At 44.5% G+C, this 27421-nt stretch overlaps 2 protein-coding genes across 10 annotated transcripts in view; one reads left to right on the top strand and one right to left on the bottom strand.

Annotated features, from left to right (window-relative positions):
- AUNIP (aurora kinase A and ninein interacting protein) overlaps nucleotides 1–7759 on the top strand; it is a 32191-nt gene extending 24432 nt beyond the window's left edge. For 2 of the 4 annotated variants that reach the window (XM_029950069.1, XM_029950070.1), the window contains exons 2-3: nucleotides 4252–4390; nucleotides 6091–7100. In XM_029950069.1, coding sequence (XP_029805929.1) covers nucleotides 4252–4390; nucleotides 6091–6938 — 987 coding nt within the window. In that variant the 3' untranslated portion in view covers nucleotides 6939–7100. Of the gene's footprint in view, nucleotides 1–4251; nucleotides 4391–6090; nucleotides 7101–7616 lie in introns of those variants that run through there. The other 2 variants (XM_029950072.1, XM_029950071.1) reach the window with 2 other exon arrangements.
- Nucleotides 7760–7768: 9 nt separating this feature from the next.
- Nucleotides 7769–27023, bottom strand: MTFR1L (mitochondrial fission regulator 1 like). Of its 6 annotated transcripts, none has more exons than XM_029950075.1 (8): nucleotides 26914–27013; nucleotides 25136–25203; nucleotides 23854–23997; nucleotides 23250–23354; nucleotides 18443–18552; nucleotides 18023–18234; nucleotides 16526–16847; nucleotides 7769–9149 (listed from the first exon to the last, which is right to left on the bottom strand). In XM_029950075.1, the coding sequence occupies exons 3-8, from the start codon at nucleotides 23866–23868 to the stop codon at nucleotides 9044–9046; spliced, it is 870 nt and encodes a 289-aa protein (XP_029805935.1). In that variant the 5' UTR covers nucleotides 23869–23997; nucleotides 25136–25203; nucleotides 26914–27013; the 3' UTR covers nucleotides 7769–9043. The 6 variants fall into 6 exon arrangements, with proteins under 6 accessions (XP_029805935.1, XP_029805936.1, XP_029805937.1 ...); XM_029950076.1 differs by having other exon boundaries at nucleotides 26943–26961; XM_029950077.1 differs by lacking the exon at nucleotides 25136–25203 and having other exon boundaries at nucleotides 26943–27023.
- Between the last annotated feature and the right edge of the window lie 398 nt (nucleotides 27024–27421).

Below are 27421 nucleotides of genomic sequence, written 5' to 3' on the forward strand. Positions count from 1 at the left end.
ACAACAGTGCTTTTTAAGTAACTTGGCATCCTGAATGAAAGGGCCCAATTGGTCAAAAGACTTTTCTACCATTTGAATACTGGGAAATTAGTTAAAACCTTAAGAAATTACAAAGCACATCCTAAATAGAATTACAAATTGTTACAAATCTGAAAACTATATTTATTTAACCAAAGTGGCAATAAAAGATCATATTTGCCTTTGGGATCCTTCAGCAAAACCTAACTTTTTTAACCTCAGAGAAGTTTTAACTAAGCAATCAAAGACCTGATAAAGATAAGACCTAAACCTTTTATCTTCTTAACAAAAGAGAAACCCTTCATTTACATAGTCTTAACAAGAGCAGACCACAGGTTTGGAAAAACTTGTCTTTTGAAAGAGAGAAAAGCAGAATTTCAACCTTATACCAATATACCTTTAATATTCCATTCATCTCAACCTCACACATAAAATTTCTTTTTTTAATGATTTCCCTACAGGAACCTTTGGCTACTTTCCTTTGCCTTTAAACTTTTTCCCCAAAGTCATTTCTCTTTAAACAACCAGTCTCATCTAAGACAAAATTACTTTTTTAACCTCAAAAATATACTTTTATTTCTTATATTTTTCTTACATACCCCCAATTTCCTGCATATAGGGTTGCTTTTCTTATTTTTCCCATCAGTCTGAACCTTTAGTCTCCAACTGAGGACTTAGTAACCAACTGAAAGATGTTTATACCAGAACTTTTCTTAGATGGAAATTTTATGAGCCAATTAAGTACAAAGCAGCTTTTTAACAGTTTTAAATATCCCCAGTTGTTTTGTCACAAGTCAAAAAGCACAGGCATCTACAGACCTCATCCTATACCAATATATCAATCACTAGTTGTGGCTTGTATTTTTTATCTAATTAGACAGCCAATGAATTTAATCTTAATTTATCAAAGCAAAACCTTAACAATTACCCATGAAAACTGAGACAGACCAAATTAACTATTATTTAACAGGAACTTATCTGTACTGTATCAAACCCAGGTGCAAGCAAGCCAACAGACTTAGATTAATTCAAACACTGAATGAGCCATATGAGACACTTTGTTCCCTAGTTAATTTTGACCTGGAAATTTGATGCAAAAAGTCTGACTTCTGCAGTCCTTTGTTTTTTTCTCACCTAGGGCGGAGGGAGAACCCGTTGCCTCAGGCAATTTATGCACATTGGCCTCTCCCCATCCAGGTGGTACAGAAGAAATAATGGGGAAGGGAGAGCAAGAGGGGCAGAGAAGGAGAGTTTTTAGTTTTAAACTTTTAGCTGTTAACCTGGGAAATGAGTGAGGGAGAAGCGCTCACTTCTACAAGGCAGAGGAACACAGAGAGTCAGTGTCCCCTACAGTATGATTTTATCTCAGCCAGACCAATAAGGTCTCCTTCTCTGCACAGTCCCGTGGGCTGTTCGGGATCTTAAGGATGCTCACCCGTGGAGCCACAGACTCGAACTGGGCAGGCAAGCCAGACCGAGCAGCCCATTCACACTTACATACACACCAGAGGTTACTACATTCCCTCCCATAGGCTTTCCACAGACAAGACCAAAAAAACAATGACAATAACAACTGGACAAACAAGTACAGAAGTGGCCACAAAACAGGTGTTTACAGATTTACTAAAGGGCTGACCGACATTTCTGTGTGGCCTTGGGGCAGGAAGGCATGACTCCAGGCTTCCACTTAATACCCCAGACAAAAGCACATGTGCATTTAAAATTGAACTAGCTTACCTCCGGAGGTTCTAACAGGTGACTTTTACAGATTACTGGCGCCACTTTCAGGGTGGCAGAAAAAACAAGCGTGCCTCCCCAGTTCCCAAAACCTAGATATCCTTGGGAGTGCCTTTTCTCTTAGCTCCTGAGGCTGGGAGGAGACAATGAGGCATATCACACCCTAGTACGTGCAAAAACAAAGAATTGGAGGGGAAGCCAGAAACTTTACTGAAGAGCTCCAATACTTCTGGTTTCTCGGGCGGCGGTAATTTTTGCCGCTAGGATCCTAGGAGAAAGAAATTGTAACCAGGGTTCGAAGGTTCCATCTTCTGGCCATCCAATGTTGAAGGTCAGCCATTTGTTCCTGCAAAAAAAGATCTAAGGGTTTGAAGTAGATTGTCCCATGTCCTCGTCAGTCAGAGTCACAATCAAAATTACACTTAGATGCACAGCAAACGGATAATTACACTTTGCCTTCGTCACGGTGACAACTCACACTTTGCCTCCCTCCCGCGGAGGACTTTCTTTCACAAAGGCACAGAGACCTAATGGAGTCTCGCTGCTGCCACCAGCGAAACCCCCTGCAGGCGAACCGGCTCTCCGGCCTCCTGGTGGGGTCCTAGACCCCACTTGCCCAACCTACTATAGGTGAACGGCTCTCCAGCCTCCTGGTGGGATCCTAGACCCCACTCATCTACGTCAGATGGGTGAGCCGGCTCTCTGGCCTCCTGGTGGGGTCCTAGACCCCACTCATCCAATTCAGAGTGGGTCCGAGACGTCTCTTGGCACCCACAGTCCCGAGCTTCCACGGCGCGTCCGCCTAGCTCCTTTGGGACCCCACGGAGGTCATTTCGGCCACCTCCTGCCTAGGCCCTGTGCACAAGGGCCCGCGCACATAAAGAAACAAACAAACAAACAAACAAGACTTAGACACAGATGGACAAGAAATGAGTGCACTCACCAGCCGGTGATTAGGCCCAGTGTGTCGGGGTCCCAGGAGCTCTGAAGGGGGGGATTCCCGGCCAATGCACCATATATTGTACCCAGATTTTAATATCACCCCCAAAACCAGAGATTACCTGGGAAACTGAATCACGCATGCAAAAGCAAAGGGCTTTATTACGAATTTAGGCCTGGCCAGCCTAAACTCGGGCTCACAGATTTCAACAACACACTGGATCCACGTGGAGCGAGCCACTTCTATCATATTTTATTGATCAGTCACAAAAATCTTCCCAAATTCAAAGTGAGAGAATATGGCCATTAGAACTTGAGAGGAGGAGTGGCTGGCCACCTCAGTTTCTCCAAATTCCAATCTCCGTATGTTTAATTAATCAACAATTCAATGCAGGTGATTCCAGGAAGAAAGCCAGGGTCATCATAGGGCTCACCTCATTTGTTTTTCTTCTCTCAGGGCTCACAATCCAATGCACTACCTGTTGTCCACCATCTAAAATCAGCTGCCTCATACATCTTATCCAGTTTTCTTGTTTTGTATAGTGGAAGGGAAAGTTCCATACCAACTACTGCAAGTCAAAGAATGAGTTTTATACTAAGAATTTCTTTAGTTTTTCATCCACTCAAAGTACATTTTAATGTAAAATGTAAAAATGAAGTCAGCTTTGGGCTAGAATTAATAATTTGGGTTCAAGTTTCAGACCTATCTCCAACTTGCAGCATGTTACAAAACCTGTTTCTTTGGTTTTCATACCAAACTGAGTTGAATATAGTCCTGTTCTCAGGGTTGCCTCTCAGGCATTTCATAACAAGCAAGTGGAAACAAAACCAAATCACACTAAATAAAGCTGAGGTTGTATTTATAGTTAGTTGACAAAACTTCACTTCCCAAATCTCTCTGGTACACATTCTGGCTGAACATAAGACTGGCTGTTTCATTGCTTTTCCTCCTGGAAATAACCAACTAGTATGAACTGCAGAAGCTGTGTGTAGCCTTTCATGTGAATTATTTGACAAATCCTCATAACAGCCCTATGGAATAGGTACTTTACTGTCCTCATTTCACACATGTGAATGAGACCCAGATTAAGCAACTTGCAGAACATCTGTTCCGAAGTAGCAGTAGCAGAATTGGGATGGATTTGAACCCAAGCTGCATGATTGTGGAGCCAGGCTCTTAACCGTATATGACTATTTGAAAACCACTTAAAAATGTGTCAATTGCTGCTGATGTAGAATTATTGTCTTTAAATGTAAGAGCGTATCATCCCTGAAATCATTTCAACAAAACCTGCTTGTTTCGTCAGCCTGACTGATTTCCATGGGGAAGCAGAAAGATTGGGCGATATAGTTGGAACATGTGATTTCCTGAGAGAAATATCAGTCTGGTGGGAAATGGTAGATGATGTGCAGCAAAACCGACCTAGAGAATAGGACAGAGTGGAGCCCAGCGGGTCCAGCATGCTTCCGTGCGGATCGCTGTTTATTCAGTCTCTCCTGTCTGGCAGCTGTTTTGATATTAATAGGTTTTACTATTCTTACTCTCCCCCTTCTCAGACACATTTAATGATGCCAAACACCAAAATGCTAACACTTTTTCCTGGAGAAAAAAAGGCAAAGATTTCCTTTACTCAAAGAATTCCACCTGCAGGCCTTCAGCAGACCAGCATCGCTTCCTTCTTCACCTTGCAGCCAGGTATGGTGACCCGCCTGGGGATCCCCAAGGAGCAAAAAGAATGTGTGCATTTTCCTATTCTGGACCAGTTATGAGAAGTGGTGCACTGTGTTAAACTTAGCAGACTTATTAGAAGAGGTTTTGTTCTAAAACACAACAAAACCTCCCCTTCTGCAAAACTATACATGCTTTAATACAAATATGTTCTCATTCAGGCTCATTCAGCCTAATATTAAATATTTGTATTTCCTGACAGCACTGAGGAGAAAGGTATATTTTGGGAGTTGGGGTGTGCAGGGGAGCTGACCTGCCTTCAGTGAGGTCTTGGGTTGGCCACAATGAACAGTCTAAGATTATTTAATATTTCTGTATAAAGCTTCTCAAATTAGTTAAAGATGCTTTTTTCTTAGAAAGGTCAGCATAAAGTTGCTGGTGTGTCATCATCCTTTGGCAGGTCTTTGCTTACGTGTCCCTTTTCAGAAGACCAGTGGCCTCAGAACAGGGTGCCTGCTGCCAGGTGGAGGGTGCTGGGAGAGCTCTAACTCTTCTGAGTCCCGGGATTGCATTGCATAGATCTTAAATTCACTCTTCTTGCCCCAAACAGTAACTTAAAATAAGCAACTTTTTGCTTTAAGTTAAAAGGGCCAATTTTTTTCAAGGACACTTCCTATTTCAAAATGCAGTTATGTTCTATAATCTATTGAATTCTTAGGCAAAGTTGAGAAATCTTTCAAAAAACATGGTTTCTGCGGTATAATTCCTGTTGGAGAAGTAAAGAGGAAATCATTCAGCTTTGTAATTAGATCTTGATATAATGGGGTGCGGGGTGGGGGGGGAGCAATTCCATGTAGTTTGCTAAGGCAGAACAGGATCCACTCCATGCCTGATCAGATGGTCAGGCTGGACGTTAGTTTCTTTTTATTGTCCTTCCTTCTGGTTGACTTAGCATCCTAATGGTATTTATTCCCTTTCCCATGTAATGTTTGCAGAGTAGGGCACTGAATGTTCTTTGCACTGTCACCAGAGGGTTTCTTTCTTTCTTTTTTAAATCATTTTTGAGAGACAGAGACAGCATGAGCAGCGGAGGGTCAGAGAGAGAGGAAGACACAGAATCCAAAGCAGGCTCCAGGCTCTGAGCTGTTAGCACAGAGCCTGATGCGGGGCTCGAACCCACGAACCGTGAGATCATGGCCTGAACCGAATTGGACGCTTAACCAACTGAGCCACCCAGGCGCCCCACACCAGAGGGTTTCTTAGAATTGGGTGGTTAATGTGATCCTTATAATCTTAACAAAAAATTGTTTCACCTATTTCTCAAAGGATGATATTGAGGAATACATATTTAGCCACAACCACTATTTAGCAGAAACCATGTTAAATAAAAAAGAAAAGCAGAATTGATGTGCCCTGTTTAACAAACTCCACATATGAAAATGCAGCCAGAAAAGGAGGCTGTGTGGTCGGAGTATACCTCCCGTGTTTGACTGTTAGGAAGCATCCATACATAGGAGTAGCAGCATATGAGGTCCGTGTTTTAGAAAGATGATTTTGGAAGGGAGTAGAAACTGAAAGCAGAAAGATCAGCTCGAAAGGTGTGTGACAAGTCGAAGACCCCTGCATCTAGGTAGTGATGGCTGATACTGATTTCAAAAAAAGCCAGCGGAATCCTGCTCAGGGCAGTTTTCCTGCAGAATAGTATTTGTTTATGTCTGTTTTACTAGGAAGGACAATCGGTGGCGACCAGAGGAATGTTTCATCTCCTTTAGAAAGTCAGACCAATGAAGAGTCGAAGAACGAGGTAACGCAGCTAGACCATCTGACCCAGGGCCTGGGGGATGATTGCCTGGCACCCCCATTAGCCACTTCAACCCCTGCAGATGCCCAGGAAGCTGGACTTTCTCCACAGTCCCTCCACGATTGCGGCCACCACAGAAAGGGAACACCATTTTCGACTATGCTGTCTTTGCTCCAGCCTGACACCTTAGTCTACGCTGGGAAGAGTAAAGCCTCTCCATCTTCTTCCTTCGCCAACAACTTGGAAGGTTCTTGCTCACTGGACCCAAAGGAGAAAGACAAAGACTCTTCTTGGGAAAGGGAATGGCTTCATGGATCTAAGAAAAAGAACTATCAGGGTGTGCAGAGACGCATTAAACCAGCCAGGGGCAAGGGCCTTCAGCCCTTGGACAAGACTCAGTTAGAAAAGGTGTCTGCCAAAGAAACCAGACCCATCCTCCTTCACACATACAGGGATTCCTGGGATGGGGAAAACAAGGACTCAGCGAAACACAGCCCTTGTCCTGTCCCTGTACTTTCCTGTGACAGTGAAAAGAATGACAAGGACTCTTGGAGTCAGCTTTTTACCGAGGATTCCCAGGGCTGGCGGGTCATCGCCCACAACTCTAGAGCTCCTTTCCGAGATGTAACCAACAACCAGAACCGGGACTTAGGGCAGTTTCCTAGCAGCCCGTGGGCTCAGTGCCAGGAGATGCCCACTCAGTTCAGTCTGCAGCCTGATTTGCTCTTTACCCAGGATTCTGAAGGTAACCAAGTTATCAGGCATCAAGTCTAAGTATCTTTATGATGATTTGGTTCTAAAAGTATCTCAAAGTGACACAGCTGTAGGAAAATATCAGGGTGTGTTGGGAGGGAGGCAAAGGATGAAGTTGTTATGGAGCACTTTCTTGGTATAAATAAAACGATGGGGCCCTTCCCTGAGGCGGCGGCTGGTAAACTTGTGCAAGTCTGTGGTGAGCGGTGAGGAGGCTGCGCAGGGACTTACCCTCCACTGAAGAGTCCCTCAGCCTGAGAGCCACCTGATGGAGGCCACCTGCTCCTGACGGATGCGCCTTCTTCTAATCTCTGGCCGTTAGCTTGCCCTCTCAGCCTCGGGGCCGTTATTCCAAACACTTTTCTTTTTTTTAAATTTTTTTTGTTTTATTTATTATTGAGACAGAAATGGAGCATGAGCAGGGGAGGGTCAGATAGAGGAAGACGCACAATCTGAAGCAGCTCCAGGCTCTGAGCTGTCAGCACAGAGCCTGATGCAGGGCTCAAACTCACAAACCGTGAGATTGTGACCTGAGCCGAAGTGGGCCACTTAACTGACTGAGCCACCCAGGGGCCCCTCCGGACACCTTTATGAGGTGATAAGGCAAATCTGGGCCCAGATGTTTGGGGGCAGATAGGAGAGACTTAAAAAAACCACCATCATTCTGCTTTCGACTTACTTTTGTGGGGATTTTTACAGCATTTTAAAGTCTTCTGTGTTTAAACATCTCCCTAAAAAAGGCTGAGCTAACAATCCGGATGTGATGAAACCACTCTTCTAAAAGGTATGAGAGAACTCCCTTTGTAAAACTATGAATCCAAATAAAGGACTTTAAAGGCTGACTCTGCTGGTAATTAAAACATTACCATTTTATTTCTAGGAAAACAACTTTTTAATAGCATATGCTCTGTCACTGCCGGGTCCCACCCGAACCCCTCTGTTCTAGCCGAGACGTTACCCACAGGCTGGCTGTCGTAAGAGGCTTAAACCGCCTCTAGAGGGCAAGTGTGCAAGCCGTAAGATGGAACTACTTTTAAGAGTTTGGGTAAAATCCCTACAGAAGGGCAAGAGAGGCTCCCTACAGAAGTTTTCTTTTATAGGCAGGACTTCATAAGAAAAGAGGGGAAGCCTCTTTTTGTGAAAGTTCACATACCTTAAAATGAACAGGAATCCTATACCCATGGGGGATACAACGTGGTCCCAACTCAGACAAACAGCAGATGCAGTATCTCTCCATATCCTTCATTTAATGTCAGGCAGTGCTTCAACCCAAACACAGGACACATACCACAGAGAGAGGGACCTGAGGGCGTCTGAGTCATGCATGGTGTGGAAGGTACAAACCTTGGCCCAATGCAAAGGGGCAATCAAGGGCCTGGAAGAAGGATGGTACTCTTTTATCCTCCCCATTTCTCCTTCCTACTGGGCTTAAACTAAAGTCCATGGAAGAGAAAACCTTTCCAATCAGTGGAACCCATGAGGGCCCAGGCCCTGGGAGGGTAGATCTCGTTGTAGAGTATTAAAAAATATATGTAAGAAAAAAGCAGCCCAGGCCTCCCAGCAGCAGCCCAAGTGTCAGCTGGTCCAGAGGTGTGACCTGTATCTAGGTGCTGGACTGGGGAAGGGGGAAGAGGGTGATTGCTGGGCACTGGTGTCCGTTTACGATGGAGCAGCATAAGGTTTTCCTTGCCCTGTCAACACGTACAAACCAGCCCCCCTCCCCTCAGCCCTGCTCTGCTGCAAGGAATCCGCGGAGAGTGATAGCTGGGCACAAAGTGTCCGGTGAGACCAGTTATGGGGTCTAATGCAGTGAAGTAAGCCATTCATTTAGAAGTGATTTTCACACGGAGGCAGGAAAAGCCAAACTTCTATCTCCTCCTTTAGACGGAGACATTCCAACCTATACATTTACTGGAACAAGTGTCAGTGCAAACCACTCCTTAGCTTCTGCTAAGGTTTGAAGCAAAGGAAGCATAATCCAGCTTTTCGCTTTCAGTCTGAGCTCTAGCTTTCCGCAAGACCTCTGCAAAAGTATTTCTAACTGAGGCAGAAAGGTCTGTGGTGAGGAAGGCAGCTACTGAAGGAATTCCAGGAGCATGAGACTGAATTTGCAGAGCTGAGTTCTGTCAGTTTCCTTTTCTACTAATATCTTCCTCCTTCAGAGCAAACTTCCTCCTCAGGACCTCGGAGATCAGGACGGCAGGGTCTTCCTCCTTTAGTAAGTTCCGGTGCCTGCAGACAAGGTCATAACTTACAGTGAGTACGTGCTCTGTCTCAGGCAGCGTCTGCTGTCTTGGAATACAGTATCTCACTCAGTCCTCAAAACCATCTCACAAAGTTGGTGCTATTATAATCCTTTTTTTCAGATGTGGAAACTGAAGCACAGAGGATTATAGTTTGCCCAGTCACTAGATACACAGTAAGTAGCAAATCCAGAGTCCAAAACCAAGCTAGCTGGTTTCTTAACTAGAATGCTTTACTATTTCCTGAAATGGCTATAGAATATGGGCAAAGTAAAGGACTATCAACCTGGCAGAGCTGGTCTATGGTCACTAAGCTTCTGTTCCCACCTTTTGGTGCTTTTCTTAGCTTTCTGTAGGGGAAGGGGCTCTGGGCTCTTGGCTCTTCTGACCTTTATTAGTTCTATGGAAAAGCTGTGCTGAGGATCTCCTACTACCCTGTCTGTCCATCAGGGGGGCTTGTAGATTTTTTTTTTTTAATTGGAAAGAACACTTAACAAGAGACCCACGCTCTTAACAAATTTCTAAGCATATTTAATACATTGTCTCCTATAGGTACTATCTTTTTAAGTTTATTGAGAGTGCATGTGTGCAGGGGAGAGAGAGAATCTTAAGCAGACTCCATGCTCAGCACGGACCTTGATGCAGGGCTCGATCCCCTGGCTCTGGGATCAAGACCTGAGCTGAAATCAAGAGTCAGAGCCTCAACTGACTGAGCTGCCCAGGCACCCTGCAATCTTTTTTAATTAAAAGTTTTTAGTGTTTAGTCAATTTTTTCACCTTTTGACATCTTTCACCTATTTCTCCCATCTCCACTCTAGTCTCTGTCAGGCACCAGTCTTTGTATCTATAGGCCTGTTTTTTGTTTTTTAAATTTAGACTCACATATAAGCTATCATACAGTATTCTTCTTTCTCTGTTTGGCTTGTTTCACTTAGCATAATGACCCTGAGACATCATATTGTTGGATATGGCAACGTTTCATTCTTTTTTAATGGCTGAATAATATTCCATTGTGTATCTCTACCACAGTTCCTTTATCCACTCATCCACTTAGGCTGGTTCCCTATCTTGGCTATTGTAAATAATGCTGCAGTGAATATGGGGGTGCACAGATCTTCTTCAGTTAAGTGTTTTTGTTTTCTGTTAATACCAGAAGTAGTACTGCTGGATCATACGGTAGTTCTATTTAATTTTTTGAGGAACCTCCATACTGTTTTCCATAGTGCATATACCAATTTATATTCCTACCTGGTCATAAGGGTTCCCTTTTCTCCACATCCTTACCAACACTTACTGTTTTTGATAATGGCCATTCTAACAGATATGAAGTAAATTGTGGTTTTGATTTGGATTTCCCTGAGGGTTCATGATGTTGAGCATCTTTTCATGTGCCTATTGGTCATTTGTAGCTTTCTTTGAAAAATGTCTAAGTCCTGTGTCATTCACTCATTCAGTAAAGTAAGTAATTTCTAAACCCAACCTGGGGCTTGAGGTCACAACCCACCAACTGAGTCAGCCAGGCAACCCCTGTGCCCATTTTTTAATCAGACAAGGTTTTTGGTCTTTTTGTTTTTTGTCATTGAGTTGTAGAAGTTCTTCATATATTTTGGATATTAATCCTTACTGGGAATATGATTTGCAAATACTTTCTCACATTCAACAGTCTGCCCTTTCATTTTGCGGATGGTTTCCTTTGTTGTACAGAAGGTTTATCGATAGTCTCATTTTGTTTATTTTTATTTTGGTGTCCAATTGAAAAGGCCATTGCCATAACCTATGTCCTATGTCCACATGTCTGTGTTTTCTTCCAGTTTTATGGTTTCAGTTCTCACATTTAAGTCTTTAATATGTTTTGAGTTAATTTTTGCATATGGTATTAAGGTAGTGGTTGAGTTTCATTCGTTTATATGTGGCTATCCAGTTTTCCCACACCATTTATGAAAGATACTATGTCTTTTCCCTACTGTATGTTTCTGGCTCCTTTGTTGTAAACTGACCATACGCAAGTTTATTTATGGGCTCTGTTCTCCATTGATCTGTTTGTTTTTATGGCAATACCATATTGTTTTAATTACTATAGCTTTGTAAAAGAGTTTGAAATCAGGGAGTGTGATGCCTTCAGCTTCTTTCTTAAGACTGCTTTGGCTATTTGGGTTTCCAAATCAAATTTAAGGATTCTTTGTTCTAGTTCTATGAAGAATTCCAGTGGAGTTTTGATAGCAATTGCATTGAATCTGTAGATTGCTTTGGGTAGCATGGGTATTTTAACAATATTAATTCTCCCAATATCGATCTGTGTCTTCTTTAATTTCTTTCCTTGATGTTTTGTAGTTTTCAGTATCTACCTTTCATCTCCTTGGTTAAATTTAACCCTAGGTATTCTATTCTTTTGATACAATTGTAAGAGGCTCTGATTTTTAAAAAACTTTTTCTGACAGTATGTTATTAGTGTATAGAAATAGATTTTTACTTACTGATTTTGTATCCTACAGCATTACTGAATTCATATTTTCTAACCATATTTTTGAGTCTTGAAGGTATTCTGTGTATTACCTGCAAATAGTGACAGTTTTACTTTTTCCTTTCCAGTTTGGATACATTTTCTTTTTCTCACTAATTACTCTGGCGAGGACAAAGTGGTGAGTGGGCATCTTCTTGTTCTCATAATAGAGGAAAAGCTTTTAGCTCTTACTGTTCAGTATGATGTTAGCCGTGGGCTTGTCATTTCTGGCCTTTATTTAAATGTTGAGGTATGTTCCTTCTATACCTGCTTTGTTGGGTTTTTATCACAACTGGATGTTGAATTTTGTTGAATGGTTTTTCTGCATCTAGTGAGATGAACATAGGACTTTTATCCTTTGTTTTCTTAAAGTGGTATATCACATTGAGTGCAGATATTGGACTATCCTTGATTGAATCTCTTGAATAAACCCCACTTGATCATGGTGTATGATCCTTTTAAGGTATTGTTGAATTTGGTTTGCTAATATTTTGTGGAGGGTTTTTGCATCTATGTTCACCAGGAATATTGGCCTATAGTTTTATTTTCTTCTGGTGTCCTTGTAAGGTTTTGGTGTGAGGATAATGCCGGCCTTGTAAAATGAGTTTGAAAGCGTTCCCTCATGTTTTTTGGAAGAGTTTGAGAATTGATCGTCTTTGAATGTTTGGTAGAATTCACCCAGTGAAGTCATCTGGTCTTGGATTTTTGTTCATTGGGAGGTTTTTGATTACTGGTTTAATCTCCTTACTAGTGGTCAATCTTTTCAGATTTTCTATTTCTTCATGATTCAGTCTTGGTAGATTGTATGTTTCTAGGAATTTATCCATTTCTTCTAGGTTGTCCATTTGTTGACATATTTCATAATAGTCTCTTATCCTTTGTATATTGGTGGTATTAGTTGTAATCTCTTCTACTTCTGATTTTGAGTCCTCTTCTTTTGGTGATTCTAGCTAGAGGTTTGTCAATTTTATCTTTTTCAAAGAACAACCTCTTTCACCTTTTCTCTTGGTTTTTAGTCTCTTCCACTTATTTCTACTCTAATCTTTATTTCCTTCCTTCTACTAACTTTGGGTTTCATTTGCTCCTTTTCCTGGTTCCTTAAGGTATAAAGTTATTTGAGAGTTTTGTTTTTTGAGATAGGCACTTAATTGCTGTGAACTTCGTTAGAATTGCTTTTGCTGTATCCCATAAATTTTGGTATATTTCCATTCTGTTTGTGTCGAGGTATTTTTTAAATTTCTCTTTTGGTTTCCACTTTGATTCCCAAGTTCAGTAGATGTTTAATCTCCACATATTTGTGAATTTCTCTAGTTTTCTTTGTGTAACTGATTTCTAGGTGTTTTTTTTTGTGTGTGCAAAAAAGGTGATTTTATTAAAGCACGGGAAGAGAACCCATGGGCAGAAAGCTGCCACTGATTTCTAGTTTATCATCACTGTAGTTGAAAAAGATGCTTGATAGTATTTCAGTCCTCTTAAGATTTGTTTTGTGGCCTACCATATGATCTACCCTGTACTTTCTGTTGCTTTTGGGTGGTGTGTTCTGTATCTGTTAAGTCTGTCTGGTCTAACATCATATAAGCCTGATGTTTTCTTATTTTCTGTCTGGATGATCTACCCATCGATGCAACTGGGGTATTAACACCCCCTGCTATTACTATATGGCTGTCTCCCTTCACCTTTGTTAACATCTGCTTAATATATAGAGATACTCTTATATTGGGTTAATAAATACTTACAAATATTCTATCCCGTTGGACTGACCCCTTTATCATTATTTAACCCTTGTTGTTTCTTACTACAATCTTTGTTTTGAAGTTGATTTTTTTCTAAGTTATAGCTACCCTAGCTTTCTTTTGGTTTCCATTTGTATGGAATATCCTTTTCTATCCATTCACTTTTCATCTGTGTGTGTTCTTATATCTAAGGGTCTCTTGTAGGCAGCGCTTACTTTTTTTTTTTTTTTTTTTTTTTAAGATTTTAGTCCTTTTTGGGGCACCTGGGTGGCTCAGTTAAGTGTCCAACTTCAGGGCATGATCTCATGGTTTATGTGTTCGAGCCTCAAATCGGGCTCTCTGCTGTCAGCACAGAGCCCGCTTCAGACCCTCTGTCTCCCTCTCTCTCTCACATTAAGTTTTTATTTATTCATTCATTCATTTAATATCTACACCCAGCATGGGGCTCAACCTCATGACCCCAAGATCAAGAGTTGCATGCACTTCCGAGCCAGCCAGCTGCCCCATTTAGCCAGTGTTTTTTGATTGGCATATTCTATTTGCATTTAAAGTATAATTATTGGGGTGCTTGAGTGGCTCTGTTAAGCATCCAACTTTGGTTCAGGTCATGATCTCCTGGTTCGTGAGTTTGAGCCCCATGTCGGGCTCTGTGCTGACAGCTTGGAGCCTGCTTCAGATTCTGTGCCCCCTCCTCTCTGCCCTTCCCCTGTTTGCACTGCCTCTCTTTCTCTCTCAAACATTTTTTAAAAACGTATTGATAAGTATGTACTTGCCATTTTATTGTTTTCTGGCTGTTTCTGTAGTTCTTCTCTGTACCTTCTCTTGCTCTCTTCCTTTGTGGTTTAATGATACTCTCTAGTGGTATGCTTATATTCCTTTTTTATCTAGTGTATATTTACTGTAGGTTTTTGTTTTGTAGTTAAGATTAACCTTAAGTAGAACTCCTAACCATAAGAGTCTATTTTAAATTGATAAAATAGTTGCCAACTTAAGTTTGATCGCATTCTAAAGCTCAACATTTTTACTCCCCCACCCCGCTTTTGATGTCACGTTATATCTTTTTATCTTGTGTATCCCTTAACTATTGTAATCAGTTATAATGTTTTACTTTTGTCTTTTATTAAGGTTAAAAACACAAAAGTAAAATATATGAGATACACTATTTTTATTACATTTATCTTTCCAGTGAGATCTGCTCTTTTTATGTGTGTTCCTCTTTCTGATTAGTGCTTTTTTCAGCTTAAAGAAGTCATTTTAGCATTTCTTGTAAGGCCGATTTAGTGGTGATAAACTCCTTTGGTTTGTCTGGAAAATTAATCCTGAATGGTAGCTTTGCTTGGCTGGAATTTTTCTTTGGACATTTTGAATACATTTTCATTGCCTTCTGACCTGCAAAGTGCTGGAAGATAAATGTACTGATAGTCTTACAGGGGTTCCTTTTTATATAACAAGTTATTTTTTTTTTCTTTCTGCTTTTAGGGTCTCTTTGAGTTCATCTTATTTGGAACTCTCTGAGCCTCCTGGATCTAGAGTCTGGCTTAAAACGCCCCTACTGTGGGGAAGGAGACATTCTTTTTTCAAATAAGAGTCGTCTTTCTCTTCTTCTGCTAGCCCTACAATGAGAATGTTAGTCCATGATGATGTTCCTTTAAGTTCCTTAATCTATCTTATTCTTTTTCCATTTCTTTTTCTACTTGCTGCTCTGATCGGGGAAATTCTAGTGCTTTTTCTCTGAGTTCACTTACCTAGTCTGCTGGTGAACCCCTCTAGTGTTATTTTTCAGTTTAGTTATTGTGTTCATCCTTCTCCCTATCTTCTTCCCAGTTTGGCATCTTTATGACCATTATTTTGAACTCTTTTTACCTATGTTTCTTATCGCTGAGTTTTTTTTTTTTATGTTTATTTATATTTGAGAGAGAGGGAGATGGAGGATCTGAAGCTGATAGTGCAAAGCCTGATGAGATCATGACTTGGACCGAAGTTAGACACTTAACTGACTGAGCTGCCACCCAAGTAAGTGCCCCTTCCCTGAGGTTTTTATAAGAGATCTAGAATTCATAGTAAAATATTCACATCATAAGGGAGCCATGGTAACAGAATCGACTCCAGATGGGGGTACACTTGAGGGGCCAGAGGTACCAAGGTGAGTAGCCGTCCTTTCAACAAGAACTTCAACTGAGGAGAAAGACCTCATGTCCCAGTCCCTGAAGGAGCTTTTTAGTCTGCATTTACAAACAGCTGCACACTCTAGCCTTTGGGGTCTGGATGTTGAACTTCGGTGCTCAGGAGTCTGCATGTGAACAAGCTCCTGTGGTGCATCCCATGAAAGAGGCTCAGACTACACTTGGAAAAACACTGCAAGGTGGTGAATTTCTGAAGGTAGGTATTTCCTAAACTCCTTCCCACCCCCACCTTAAACACCTAGGGATCCACTCCTTGGGGGTTCTGCTTTAGTAAGTTTAAGGTGTATTTTTAACAAATTCTGATGGGCTGCCAATTTCAGAGTTTCAAATACCTCATTCAGAGTTGGTTTATATAGGAAGGGACCACTGTATATGTAGATTTTTAAGGTGTATTTTGAGAAAGACAGCATGAGTGGGGAAGGGGCAGAGAAAAAATCTCAAGCAGGCTCCATGCTGTCAGCACAGAGCCCAATGTAGGGCTCAAGCCCATGACTGAGATTATGAGCCAAAATAAAAAATTAGGCACGTAACCAACTCAGTCACCTAGGTGCCCCTAGGGGACCACCATATTTTAAAGCAGAAACCCTAACTTTATGAAATTTTCCATCAAAAAAAGTCTACCAGTTTGAGATATTATTATGCAACCCATTTTAAAGGGTGGTGCATGGAGACATTTGTCACCAGCAAGAACTAAAGTGGTGAAGCCCCTCTGGGGGACAGAAGTTGGATTACATAAATCTCTATTAATGATTGAGTTAGATCACCCAACCAAGTGTGATATGTTGCTCTGTGCTCAATCCGGAGCCTGGGGTGTTATTAAGCCAGCAAGCTAGTGTGAATGGAGTAAATTAGAGCCACTACTGAGGATTTACTAAGTTTCTACTAGACCACTGGCCACAGATGACTTAAACAGTAAATACATCACCAGAGCTCCTTATCAAATACTCACAGGTCTTGGCTCTGCTTCATGCGGTGGAAGTCCTTCAGGATCCCCATCATATCTGCAAAGCTGCTGGCCTTGGACAGAGAGACACAGTCATCCTCCTCAGATGAGCTGCAGGTAGCCTTGTGTTCTGGTTTGCAACATTCAGGGCTGGCAGAACAAAGCAGGGGAACTGACGGAAGCTCAGGGACCTCTACCTCGGTCTCCTCGGTGATGTCACTAATGACAAAGGAAGTTGTAGAGTGGAATGAGGATCCAAAACAAGGTAAGGGAGAAGAAACATTTGAACTTCCTGGAGATAAGAAATCTGGCGTTAATGAAGCCGAAGCTGAAAGAGAAAACAAAGGCATGGATGGACATTGGGGCTAGAACACAGCAGTAATATCTTCTCCCCACAAACACTGCCTACCAAAAACACTCATTTCCTGGGTTGACACCATGACATTCTGGGAGAGTCCAGGATAGTACATGTAAGCCAGTGGAAAATTCCTCCACTACCCTCCTCTCTCAGGATCTAAAGAAGATGCAGAACCCTGAGCTCTTCCAGTGTTCTGGGAGGGTGGAAAAACCCACCCCTAAAGGCTTAGGCACCTAAAATCTCCATTCTGCAGTGGGCTATGGAGGGACAGCCCTATTTCAACCAAAACAGCAGTAACAGAACCAAGGTCAGAATTTGTCCTTTCTGTAACTGGGCTTTGCTTCTGAGTGACTGGAAGAAGTAGCAAAAACAGAATGGTGATAGTCTTCCTAGTTTCTCAAATCTTAATGGAGAGAATTTCCAAAACAAAATATTTAAGTTTCATTTTTCATCACCTACTTCAGCATCTCTTGGATGACAGTAACGTAGCCAACGTATAAATGAAAAGTTCAAGTATAATTCCTCTCTACAACGACCATATGTGTTGTACCAACAGATAAAGTCACAGCTCCCAAACCTTAAGTCAACAAGGACCAGAAAAGTGAGGATGGAAGGAACAGGAGGATAAACCCTGGGCAACTTGGGCGAGATCCACATGCTGATGTTTCATACACTAGGTCAGGACAGCCTCCGGTCTATTGCCAGTGGTTCTGCCTTACAGACAGATGGAGGGATGGAGAGGGAGTCTCTGGTAGAACAAGGAAAGGGAACATAAGTACTTAAAGGGGATATCTCTCTTACTGGTGAGGAATGCTTATTTCTCATTGAAAATGAAAGCTCCTAGATAGCTCATGGAATATGTGATCTTAGAGACACTTGGAACAGAGTATTGGTTTTCATGGCCAAGGGAGGGATTCTGCCTGAGGTCACAATTAAAGATTTGTTCCTAACCAGTCAGCACAGAATGGCCAATGGAAACCATCCGAGGAGTACTAGGGGCCAGCCAGGCCTCAGAACAGCCCCAGGGCTTTGGGCCTATGTCCCCCTGAATCATGGACCATCATTTTCCTACCCTTATCCTGTACCAAAAGCTAGGGTAAAAGGAACAGCCTGCTGTATTCTGACCCTGACTCAGTGGCTCCTACCTGCGTCGGCTGCTACTATCTTAGCAATCTGGCTGCGCAGGTGGCTCAGCTCATCCTGCAGCTCTGTGGTACGGCTTAGGGCTGGCAGGGCTGGCTTCTTCAAGGCCAGGAGCCGTTCCTCAGACCCACGCAGGTTGGGCACCGAGGCATTGCGCTGCATGACAATCAGAGGGCTGGGCTTCCAGGTGTGCCTCAGGGGCCGTGTGTCACTCCTGGACCAGGGAAAGACAAGTATGTCAGAGACAGCCAGCCATTGCGCCCCTTCTAAAATTCCCTCACTCATTGCTACAAGAGTAACACAGCCAGGTCTGCTCCCACTCAGAGCCCACGGCTTTCATTCCTGGAGCGCTCTGCCTGCTGCCTCCTCTGGCCAGAGGCTCCCTCCCTGTTCCCCAGCAGAGCAGCTACTGCCTCAGCTACCTGACCCGGGCATATGTCTCCTCTTCATCGGCAGCAATCCAGGCGATGTCAGCCAGAGTAGGGACTGGGGGTACATCCCTCAGACACAGGTCAGAGATGTTGGGCAGGGTCTACGGGGAAGCAAAAGTCATCAAAAAACATTTGCTGACATCACGAGGAGGCTAACAAAGACTGTAAAATTCAGCCCTGAGTGCCAGGGCAGCCTCCTAAAGGAGAGAAGACAGTTCCCGGTTGGAAACAGTTTGAATAAAAGGTCAGAATGGAGTTTGTGGGATTACAAATAGTTCAGCACAGCTGGACAGAGTCAGGTGGAGGGTTGTTTGCAAGAGGCTGGAAAGCAAATTAGAAACTTTGATTCTAAGACCACTAATAAGCCACTGGAGGATTTTACTTAAGATTCAGATTTTAAAAGATTACTCTGGCCGCTGTGTGGAACATGCATAAGAGAGCGAAGAAACTAGTTATGAGGGTGTTCTATCTTTCAACAAAACATGGCAGCCTAGGGAAGGATTGGGACTTTTTTTTTTTTTATATAAAAGACGGAGAGGGAGGCAGAGAATCCCAAGCAGGCTCCGTGCCGCCAACACAGAGCCCGATGAGCGGCTCAAACTCTCAAACCATGAAATGACCTGAGCAGAAACCAAGAGTCAGATGCTTAACTGACCGAGCCACCCAGGCACCCTGGGATCTGTTTTTTACATATAAAGTTTTATTGGGAAAGGTTCACACCCATTCATCTTTTAAGCTGCAACTAACTACAAAAGTGAGTTGTAACAGTGGTTATGGACCACACACTGAAATATTTACTATATGGTCTTTTAAAGAAAGCATTTGCTGCCCCTGGTTAGAGCAAAGGAGTCTTCAGTGGGACTGGCCAGAGTTACCTTTTAATACAAATGGCCACAAAGAGCATCTTGCTCTCTGGCTGTGAGAATACAGGTGCAAGGACATCAACAGTCTTGTTCTTGTTATCAACAGGAAGTACGAGACCTCTGAGGCTAATCAGGATCTATACTGTTATAGCAACATTGTTTTAAGCAAACTTGATAATTTGAATATTTAGATTTAAATAACAAGACATGATTATACCAAATGAATAAGAGGATTCCCTAAAATATCCCCTCAACCCAAACGAACAACCACCAGGGAACAGATAAGGCTTGGTGACCCAAATGAAAAATTAGGAGGATTCTCATGCTATGATAAAGTAAAAAAAAAAAAAAAAAAAAAAAAAATCTATAAAAAGATGGAACAGACTACAACAAAACAATAGTTATTTTATGTTAGGATTATGTTAATAGATTTCATTTATTTTTCCTTTCTTTTTTATTTTCCATAATTTTTTGTATGGGTAAATTAAAAAAATCAGCAGGAGTCCCTTAAATACTATTTACAACCAAATCCAGGAATAATTTCTCAAAAATCCATCTATACCCATGAGTTAAATTCAGACGTTTCTGCTACACTACAAACTGGTAGGTGGATCAGGAATTGATAGCTATAGCTTTTATGTAGGGAACCTGGGTCTCACAGGAGTGATGTGATGCTCCAAGGTTACACAGAAAAGGACTTCCACCGACCCAGAAGTTACCTTTAAGATGGGTCACTTACAAAGATGAAGTCAAACTTTCACATCACAGATGGCATGATACTCTACATGGAAAACCTAAAAGCCTACTAGAACTGATCCATGAATTCAGCAAAGTCGCAGGGTTACAAAATCAATGTGCAGAAATCGGTTGCATTTTTATACACCAATAATGAAGCAACAGAAAGAGAATCAAGAAACTGATCCCATTTACAATTGCAGAAAACCCCATAAGATACCTAGGAATGAACCTAACCGAAGATGTAAAAGGTCTGTATGATGAAAACTATAGAAAACTTATGAAGGAAACTGAAGAAGACACAAAGAAATGGAAAAACATCTCATGCTCATGGATCGGAAGAATAAACATTATTAAAATGCCATTACTACCCAAAGCAATCTACACATTCAACGCAACCCCAATCAAAACTGCACCAGCATTCTTCTCAAAGCTAGAACATACTACCTTAAAATTTATATGGAACCACAAAAGTCCCCGAGTAGCCAAGTAATACTGAAGAAGAAAAACAAAACGAGAGGCATCACAATCTAAGACTTTAGCCTCTACTACAAAGCTGTAATCATCAGGACAGTATGGTATTGGCACAAAAACAGACACAAAGACCAATGGAATAGAACAGAGAATCCAGAACTGAAACCACAAATGTATGGCCAATTAATCTTTGACAAAGCAGGAAAGAGTATCCAATGGAAAAAAGACTGCCTCTTTAACAGATGGTGCTGGGAGAACTGGACAGCAACACGCAGAAGAATGAAACTAGACCACATTCTTACACCATACACAAAAAATGAACTCAAAATGGATGAAGGATCTGAATGTGAGACAGGAAACCATCAAAACCGTAGAGGAGGAAGTAGGAAATAGCCTCCTTGACCTCAACTGCAGCAATTTCCTACTCAACATGTCCAAAAGGCAAGGGAATCAAGAGCAAACATGAACTATTGGGACCTCATCAAGATAAAAAGCTTCTGCACGGCAAAGAAAACAATATATAAAACTAATAGGCAACCAACAGAATGCGAAAAACCAAATAATCCAGTGAAGAAATGGGCAGAAGACATGAACAGACACTTCTCCAAAGAGGACATCCAGATGGCCAAAAGGCACATGAAACGATGCTCAGCGTCACTCATCATCAGGGAAATACAAATCAAAACCACACTGAAATACCACCTCACCTTGGTCAGAGTGGCTAAAATGAACAAATCAGGAGACTATAGATGCTGGCGAGGATGTGGAGAAACGGGCACTCTCTTACACTGTTGGTGGGACTGTAAACGGGTACAGCCACACTGGAAAACAGTATGGAGGTTCCTCAAAAAATTAACAGTAGAACTCCCCTATGACCCAACAATAGCACTGCTAGGGATTTACCCAAGGGATGCAGGAGTGCTGATGCACAGGGGCACTTGTACCCCAATGTTCATAGCAGCACTTTGAAAAATAGCCAAATCATGGAAAGAGCCTAAATGTCCCTCAACTGATGAATGGATCAAGAAAATGTGGTTTATATATACAATGGACTACTACATGACAAAGAGAAAGAATGAAATCTGGCCGTTTGTAGCAATGTGAATGGAAATCGAGGGTGTCATGCTAAGTGAAATAAGGCCGAGAGGGACAAATACCATGTTTTCACTTATAAGTGTAACAGGAAAAACTTAACAGAGGACTATGGGGGAGGAAAAGGGGGAAAAATAGTTGGAGAGAGGGAAGGAGGCAAACCTTCAAGAGAGACTCTTGAATACTGAGAACACACTGAGAGCTGATGGGAGAGGGGAAGGGGGGTGATGGGCATGGAGGAGGGCACTTGTGGGGATAAGCACTGGATGTTGTATGGAAACCAACTTGACAGTAAACTATAAAGAAGAAAAAAAAAAAAAAAGATGGGCCACTTAGGGGAAGTCTGTGTTTTCCTTTCCAGAGTGCTGCTCCACTACCAACAATGAAATGCATTACCACACACAGAGTACTGAGCACAGTGCCTGGCATACAGCATGAGCTCAGTAAATGTTAGTATTACTACTAGTGCTCCTGCCATGCCCCTGTGCCCTTGACAGTCCCTGCCAAGAAGAATCTGGCCAAAGGACTGAAGAGGTTATAACCAAGTGGCGGGGGTGGGGGCAACATCCACGGAGTCCCTCCATTTCCTAGTTGTGCTCCTCTTTGTTTCTGATGCTCCGAGCAGCTAGGACCACACCCTGCCCATGCTCTTTAGGCGGCTCTGGATAACAATCTGGGTCACAAGACAGCCACTCCCACCACACACTTCCAACTCCATTCTTGACTCTAATACCACCCCTGACACCACTTCTGACTCCAAAATGAGCTACAGATTTCACAGCTCAGCATCTCATACAGAAATTCGCCTCCCTCATTTCTTTTTCCACCTGGACCCATGTCTTTTCAGGCATGTATTTGTCACACCTGTGTAGGCAGTTTAAGTACTTGTGCCTCAGTTCCCCAAATGTACACACCTTAAGCATCTAGCCAGGAGCTCGTTCTTAGAGGGAGGTAGCTGGGCCTAAAAATGCTACTTAGCTTTCTACTGCAGAAGGGAGGCAGGTCTGAGACACAGCCTAGGGGAGTATCTGCCGCAGAGAGGGTGCTAAAGGCCCCCAAGACACAGAAGTAAGCCTAAGTAGTCTAGCAAAGGAGTGCCTGGACTTGGCCAGAAAGAAAAGGATGAGGAGTAATGGCCTTAGGGAAACATAATAATAGGTGACTAAGTGGCCAAGTCTTAGGGCTGGTAAGAAAAGCAGAGTTTGACCTCCGTGGCCCACACGGGACCTGACAGGGTTGCAGGCAAACTCTTCAGAGCACAGACATGGCTACTCTGGAAATCCAGTCCAGCAAGGGCCTTTGGCCTGCTCTGATACACTGGACTGTATGAGCCTGATAAAAACTTAGTCACTCAGTGGTGGCACCGAAGATGCAAGATTATTCATTTATGAACAGATTGAAGTCTGACAGTTGTGGTTGCAATTTTGTGTGCAATCAGGAAGGCACAGTGACCGGTATCCATTGTATGTACTTAGTATTTCTTGACAAAATGGAAAAGTGACTGGGAAAGCAACCTGCTTTAGCAACACCAAGAAGTAGCACCCGCTGACCCCTGAGGTTTCCTGAGGCACAGAAGTAGCACCATCGTCCCACAGTCTCTGAGCCTCATGACCCGGCCCTTCCAGTACACTTACCTCGAAGGAAGCCCGGGGACATGGCTTCAGGGGCAGGTTGGTCCCAATTCTTCTCACTACACTTCGAGCAGCCCCATGGGGCTTGTTTTGCCAGATTGGGATGGTCTAAAGCAGAAAGGGACAAGGAGTCTAAGAGATGGGTCTAGCTACTGTTCGATCCTACCGCCATCTCCTTTAGCAACGACTGAAGTCCCCAGTCCCATTCAGAACAGGTACAGTGTGGGGTAGTCAAGTCTTAATACCAGTGGGAGCAGGTTCCCCAGTTGCTAGCCTTCACCTCGGGCAGCCACTTAGGGGAATACTGCTGCTGCCAAGGCATTGTCACTGCTGGGAGGATCAGTGCAGGGGTGAGGAATTAGCTGAGTGCAGGGATTATGAAGGCTTCCCTCCCTTTCCTCTGCACAGAAAAGCAGAAACACGTTCACTCCTTAACTGCCTCCAAGACCACAGGTGGTTCTGCCTGTGGGAGGGCAGGAGGTGTGTGGAAGGGTCGCCTCCAGGGGAAAGGAAGAATTACCTGGAGAGTCTCAGAATTTCCTAAAGAACTCCAGCAGGCCCAGGGCTCAACCCTTCCCCACCACGGCCCTGCCCCCACCCCCCTTACCACATTGGCTTCCATTCCCGACACTTCAACCGGCTCCTGCACTTGAAGGACAAGGCAGCCACGGGGCAGCTCTGGGGGTTCGTGGAGGCTGGAGGTGTGACTCTTTCATATCAGGCCATCTTAAGAAACACCGGATTTCTCTTCCTGTGAAACAAGCCCCACAAAAACCAGGTCCTGCAGAGCCATGACTTACACCAAGTTTTCTTGGATGTTTCACAGGGGAGAAAAACAGCCCAAGAGACTGCCCTCACCCAACAATGGCTCCAAATCCAGACCCTTAAAGGTTCTGTTCCAGACTTGTTGCATGAGCTTGGCTAACTCTGGGAGCCTTCCTGATCCCTGAGGTTTTCCTGAAGCAATGAGGTAAAACCTTGGTTTGTGAGCATAATTCGTTCCGAAAACATGCTCGTAAGCCAAAGCACTTGTATATCAAAGCGAATTTCAAGAAGCATTGGCTCAGTAATGATCCTGTGATGTTCAGCATCACGCAGTACTCCTATTGCACGACATCACTCGTTTAAAAAGTTAAAATTCATTAGAAATGTTTGCTCGTCTTGTGGAACACTCGCAGATCAAGTTACAATCCAAGGTTTTACTGTACTTGCAAAGGTGTAAAGAGAACTCTTTTGGTGGGGCGCCTGAGTGGTTCCGTCAGTTAAGCATCTGACTCTTCATTTCGCCTCAGGTCATGATCTCACGGTTTGAGAGTTCAAGCCCCACATCGGGCTCTGTGCTGATGGTGCCAGGCCTGCTTGGGATTCTGTCTCCCTCTCTGCCCCTTCCTCATTCATTCTCTCTCTCCCTCAAAAAAAAAAAAAATTCCTTTGGTAGTTACAAAGCCAAATTGTAGGTACCATCCAAACCCAGCATTCAATCTTGAAGAAAGGATGTAAAAGCCCAGCATGTGCCACCAAGCCTAGCACTGCTGGGGCCTGGCAAGGAGATGTAAACTAGACAAATGGAGAATGAACAGCTAGCTCTTGCCAATCTAAGTCTACTGGGCTACAGAGAAAAGATCCAAATGTTTTTAATCCTGCTTAACTATCTACTGGTTTTTAAGTCTCATTTCCATATGCAAAGAGGACAAGAAGAGCTGCCACTTAGATTATCTTAAGGATCAATGAGTGAAACAGGGGATTTTAAAGTACTTGATGAACTGTTAAAACAAGACACAGATGGATGGGGTCACTCTGGACTGGATTCTTCACAGCTGCTCCCGTATGGTGAGCAGATGCAATCAACAGACTCATCCCCTTGTTCATCAAACACTAACAATACCCACCCTGTGCCGGGCCCTGTAGGGGCTTTGGAAGGAGTAAGACACACCCATGCTCTCAGGAAACTCACAATCTGGAAGAGAAATAGGACCTGAATACATAATTCTAGCAAAGGCTGAACATCACTACTTAAGAAAGGTATACTAAACAGGAGGCCAAGTGAGTTCAGAGGAGGAAGGTAGGGGTGAAAAACTTGCAGCCTCAAGGCAAGTTCAGAGGGGGAAGGTGGGGGTAAAAAACAACAAAAGCACAGGTCCAAGACAGGAGGGGGGGAGGGGTGTAAAGAGGAGCACAGAAGGCAAACGGGTCAAATCGGGAGGGCTGGGATGCTCAGGGGATAAGTCTCTGGGGAGCTACAGGCGGGCTCTAAACCGAGGATGGACCGAAACTTCCCTTGCAGGATTTCTCTGTCACCTGCAGGAGAGGAATTAGCACTCACTTTATGACACACGTAGGGAAAGGAAGCTGGAGAGAGGAAAGGGACTAAGGTCACTCGGTGGTCACACCACAAGAAAGCATTTCAAGTCTGGTCTAGATCCTGCTACTTTCTGCATGGGCTCAACTCTATGCAGGTCAAGCCTTTATCAAAGTCCCTCTGTGCCAGGCTCGGCCGAGTGTCCGAGCAGCCACAGTTCCACGAAACTTCTCATTCTAGGTGCTACAGCCACTTCCTCTCCGAACTTACTTCCAAAGACTCAGTTGGGCCTAGCCCAACAGCCAGAGAGATCTTTCTAGGGCACACTGCTCCTATGTTTAAACCCCCTCTACCGGCCTGCTATAACCAGCAGCATCACATCTAAACTCAGAACGGCCTGCAGGGCCCTCCAGGATCGGGCCCAACCTCACTAGACGAAACTTCAAGGCCTACAATTCCACCCCCCCCCGGCCCCCGGACAGCCACACCTCGGACGCCCCCCCGCCCCGAACCCTTCGGGCACGCTGGCCGCCGCGGCACCGTTCCCTCTGCTTGAAACACCAGCACTTCCTTCACCGAGCTCCCCGTTCTGCAGCGCTCAGATCAAGCATCGCCTCCCCTTCCCTGCCAGGCCCTTCCTGCCCCCACCCCAGCATCCCACGCTCCCCCGGAGTTCTTCACAACAGTAAGGTGCTGTCCGCCGAAGGGCAGAGGCTTCCCCAGGCACAGCACAGTGCCTGCCTCGTCCGCAGTGGGCACTTCGACATTTGTTCGAACACGGGCTTGGCCTTCGCCCCCCTCCCCGTCCCAAGTGTTCTCGGTTCGCTGGCAACGCTGGTTGGTTCCTAGCACCTCCGCGCTCCCACGACCGCTGTCATGGCCGTGCACACACGCTCTCCCGTAGGAGACTCGGGGCTCCTCCAGAGCAGGGCCCGCTCTCGTCACCCCGGTGCCGCGGGCCCCGCCGAGCTACAGCCGGCGCTGCGCCGGGGGAGCCGCTGCGGGGAACTCGCCCGGGACACGCCTCCCCTCCCCCCGCCAGGGCCCGACCCCAAGGGACCAAGGTCGGCCAAGCTCTCGCTGCCCTCGGGTCCCAGAAGAAGCGAGGTGACCGAAGTAGCCCGGCCGACCGAGGAGCCTAAGCTACAGCTCAGCTATCGAAGACGGTGACAGGCAAGCAACTACCCCCGCCGGGCATTGAGTCCTCCCACCCGTAGCCAAGCTAGGCCGACAACATGGGCTCCCGCGAGAACTGGCGCGGGAACGGGAGCCGCGAGCTCCGCACAGCACCCGACACTAGGCTGCGTGGACAGTCGGGCCGGGAGACCGCGCTCCCGCCTCCGGAGCGGCACTTGGACTTAGTCTTACCTCAGACTCCAGCTCCGGGACTCACTCACCTCACGGCCCCTCCTACCACAGCGGGTCGCCCAGCCTCAACCGCCCTCACTTCCGCTGATCCGTCCCCGGAAGTGATCCTCTGCGGCTGCGCACAGGGCGGTGACCTCGCGCGCCCTCGCAGGGCGGACCTCACTCCGGGCGGGGCGAGTGCGGCCTCGGCGGGGGCGGGGCGGCGGGCAGCCTCTCGTGCAGATCCCGAAGAAGGGGACACGCCCATCCCCGAGACCACGCGTGCGCTGCCCCAGCCCTTGGGAAAAGTTGACCACACCTGATTGGTCGCATCCGCCGCTGGTCTCCGCTTTCTAGCTGCTCTCCCAAGATAGTCCCTAGACGACCTCGAGCTTCCAAGTTCCTACTACGTCCCTCACTCAGACCCCAAATTCTGTGGTGCCTGCTGTACCTACGCCTACTGCACCTTGAGGGTCCTCCACCTGGCATTCCAGGCCCTCCCTACCCAACTCTTGCCTTGCTTTATCTC

This window comes from Suricata suricatta, chromosome 8 (assembly GCF_006229205.1).
Source record: "Suricata suricatta isolate VVHF042 chromosome 8, meerkat_22Aug2017_6uvM2_HiC, whole genome shotgun sequence".
In the NCBI taxonomy this organism is placed as follows: Eukaryota; Metazoa; Chordata; class Mammalia; order Carnivora; family Herpestidae; genus Suricata; species Suricata suricatta.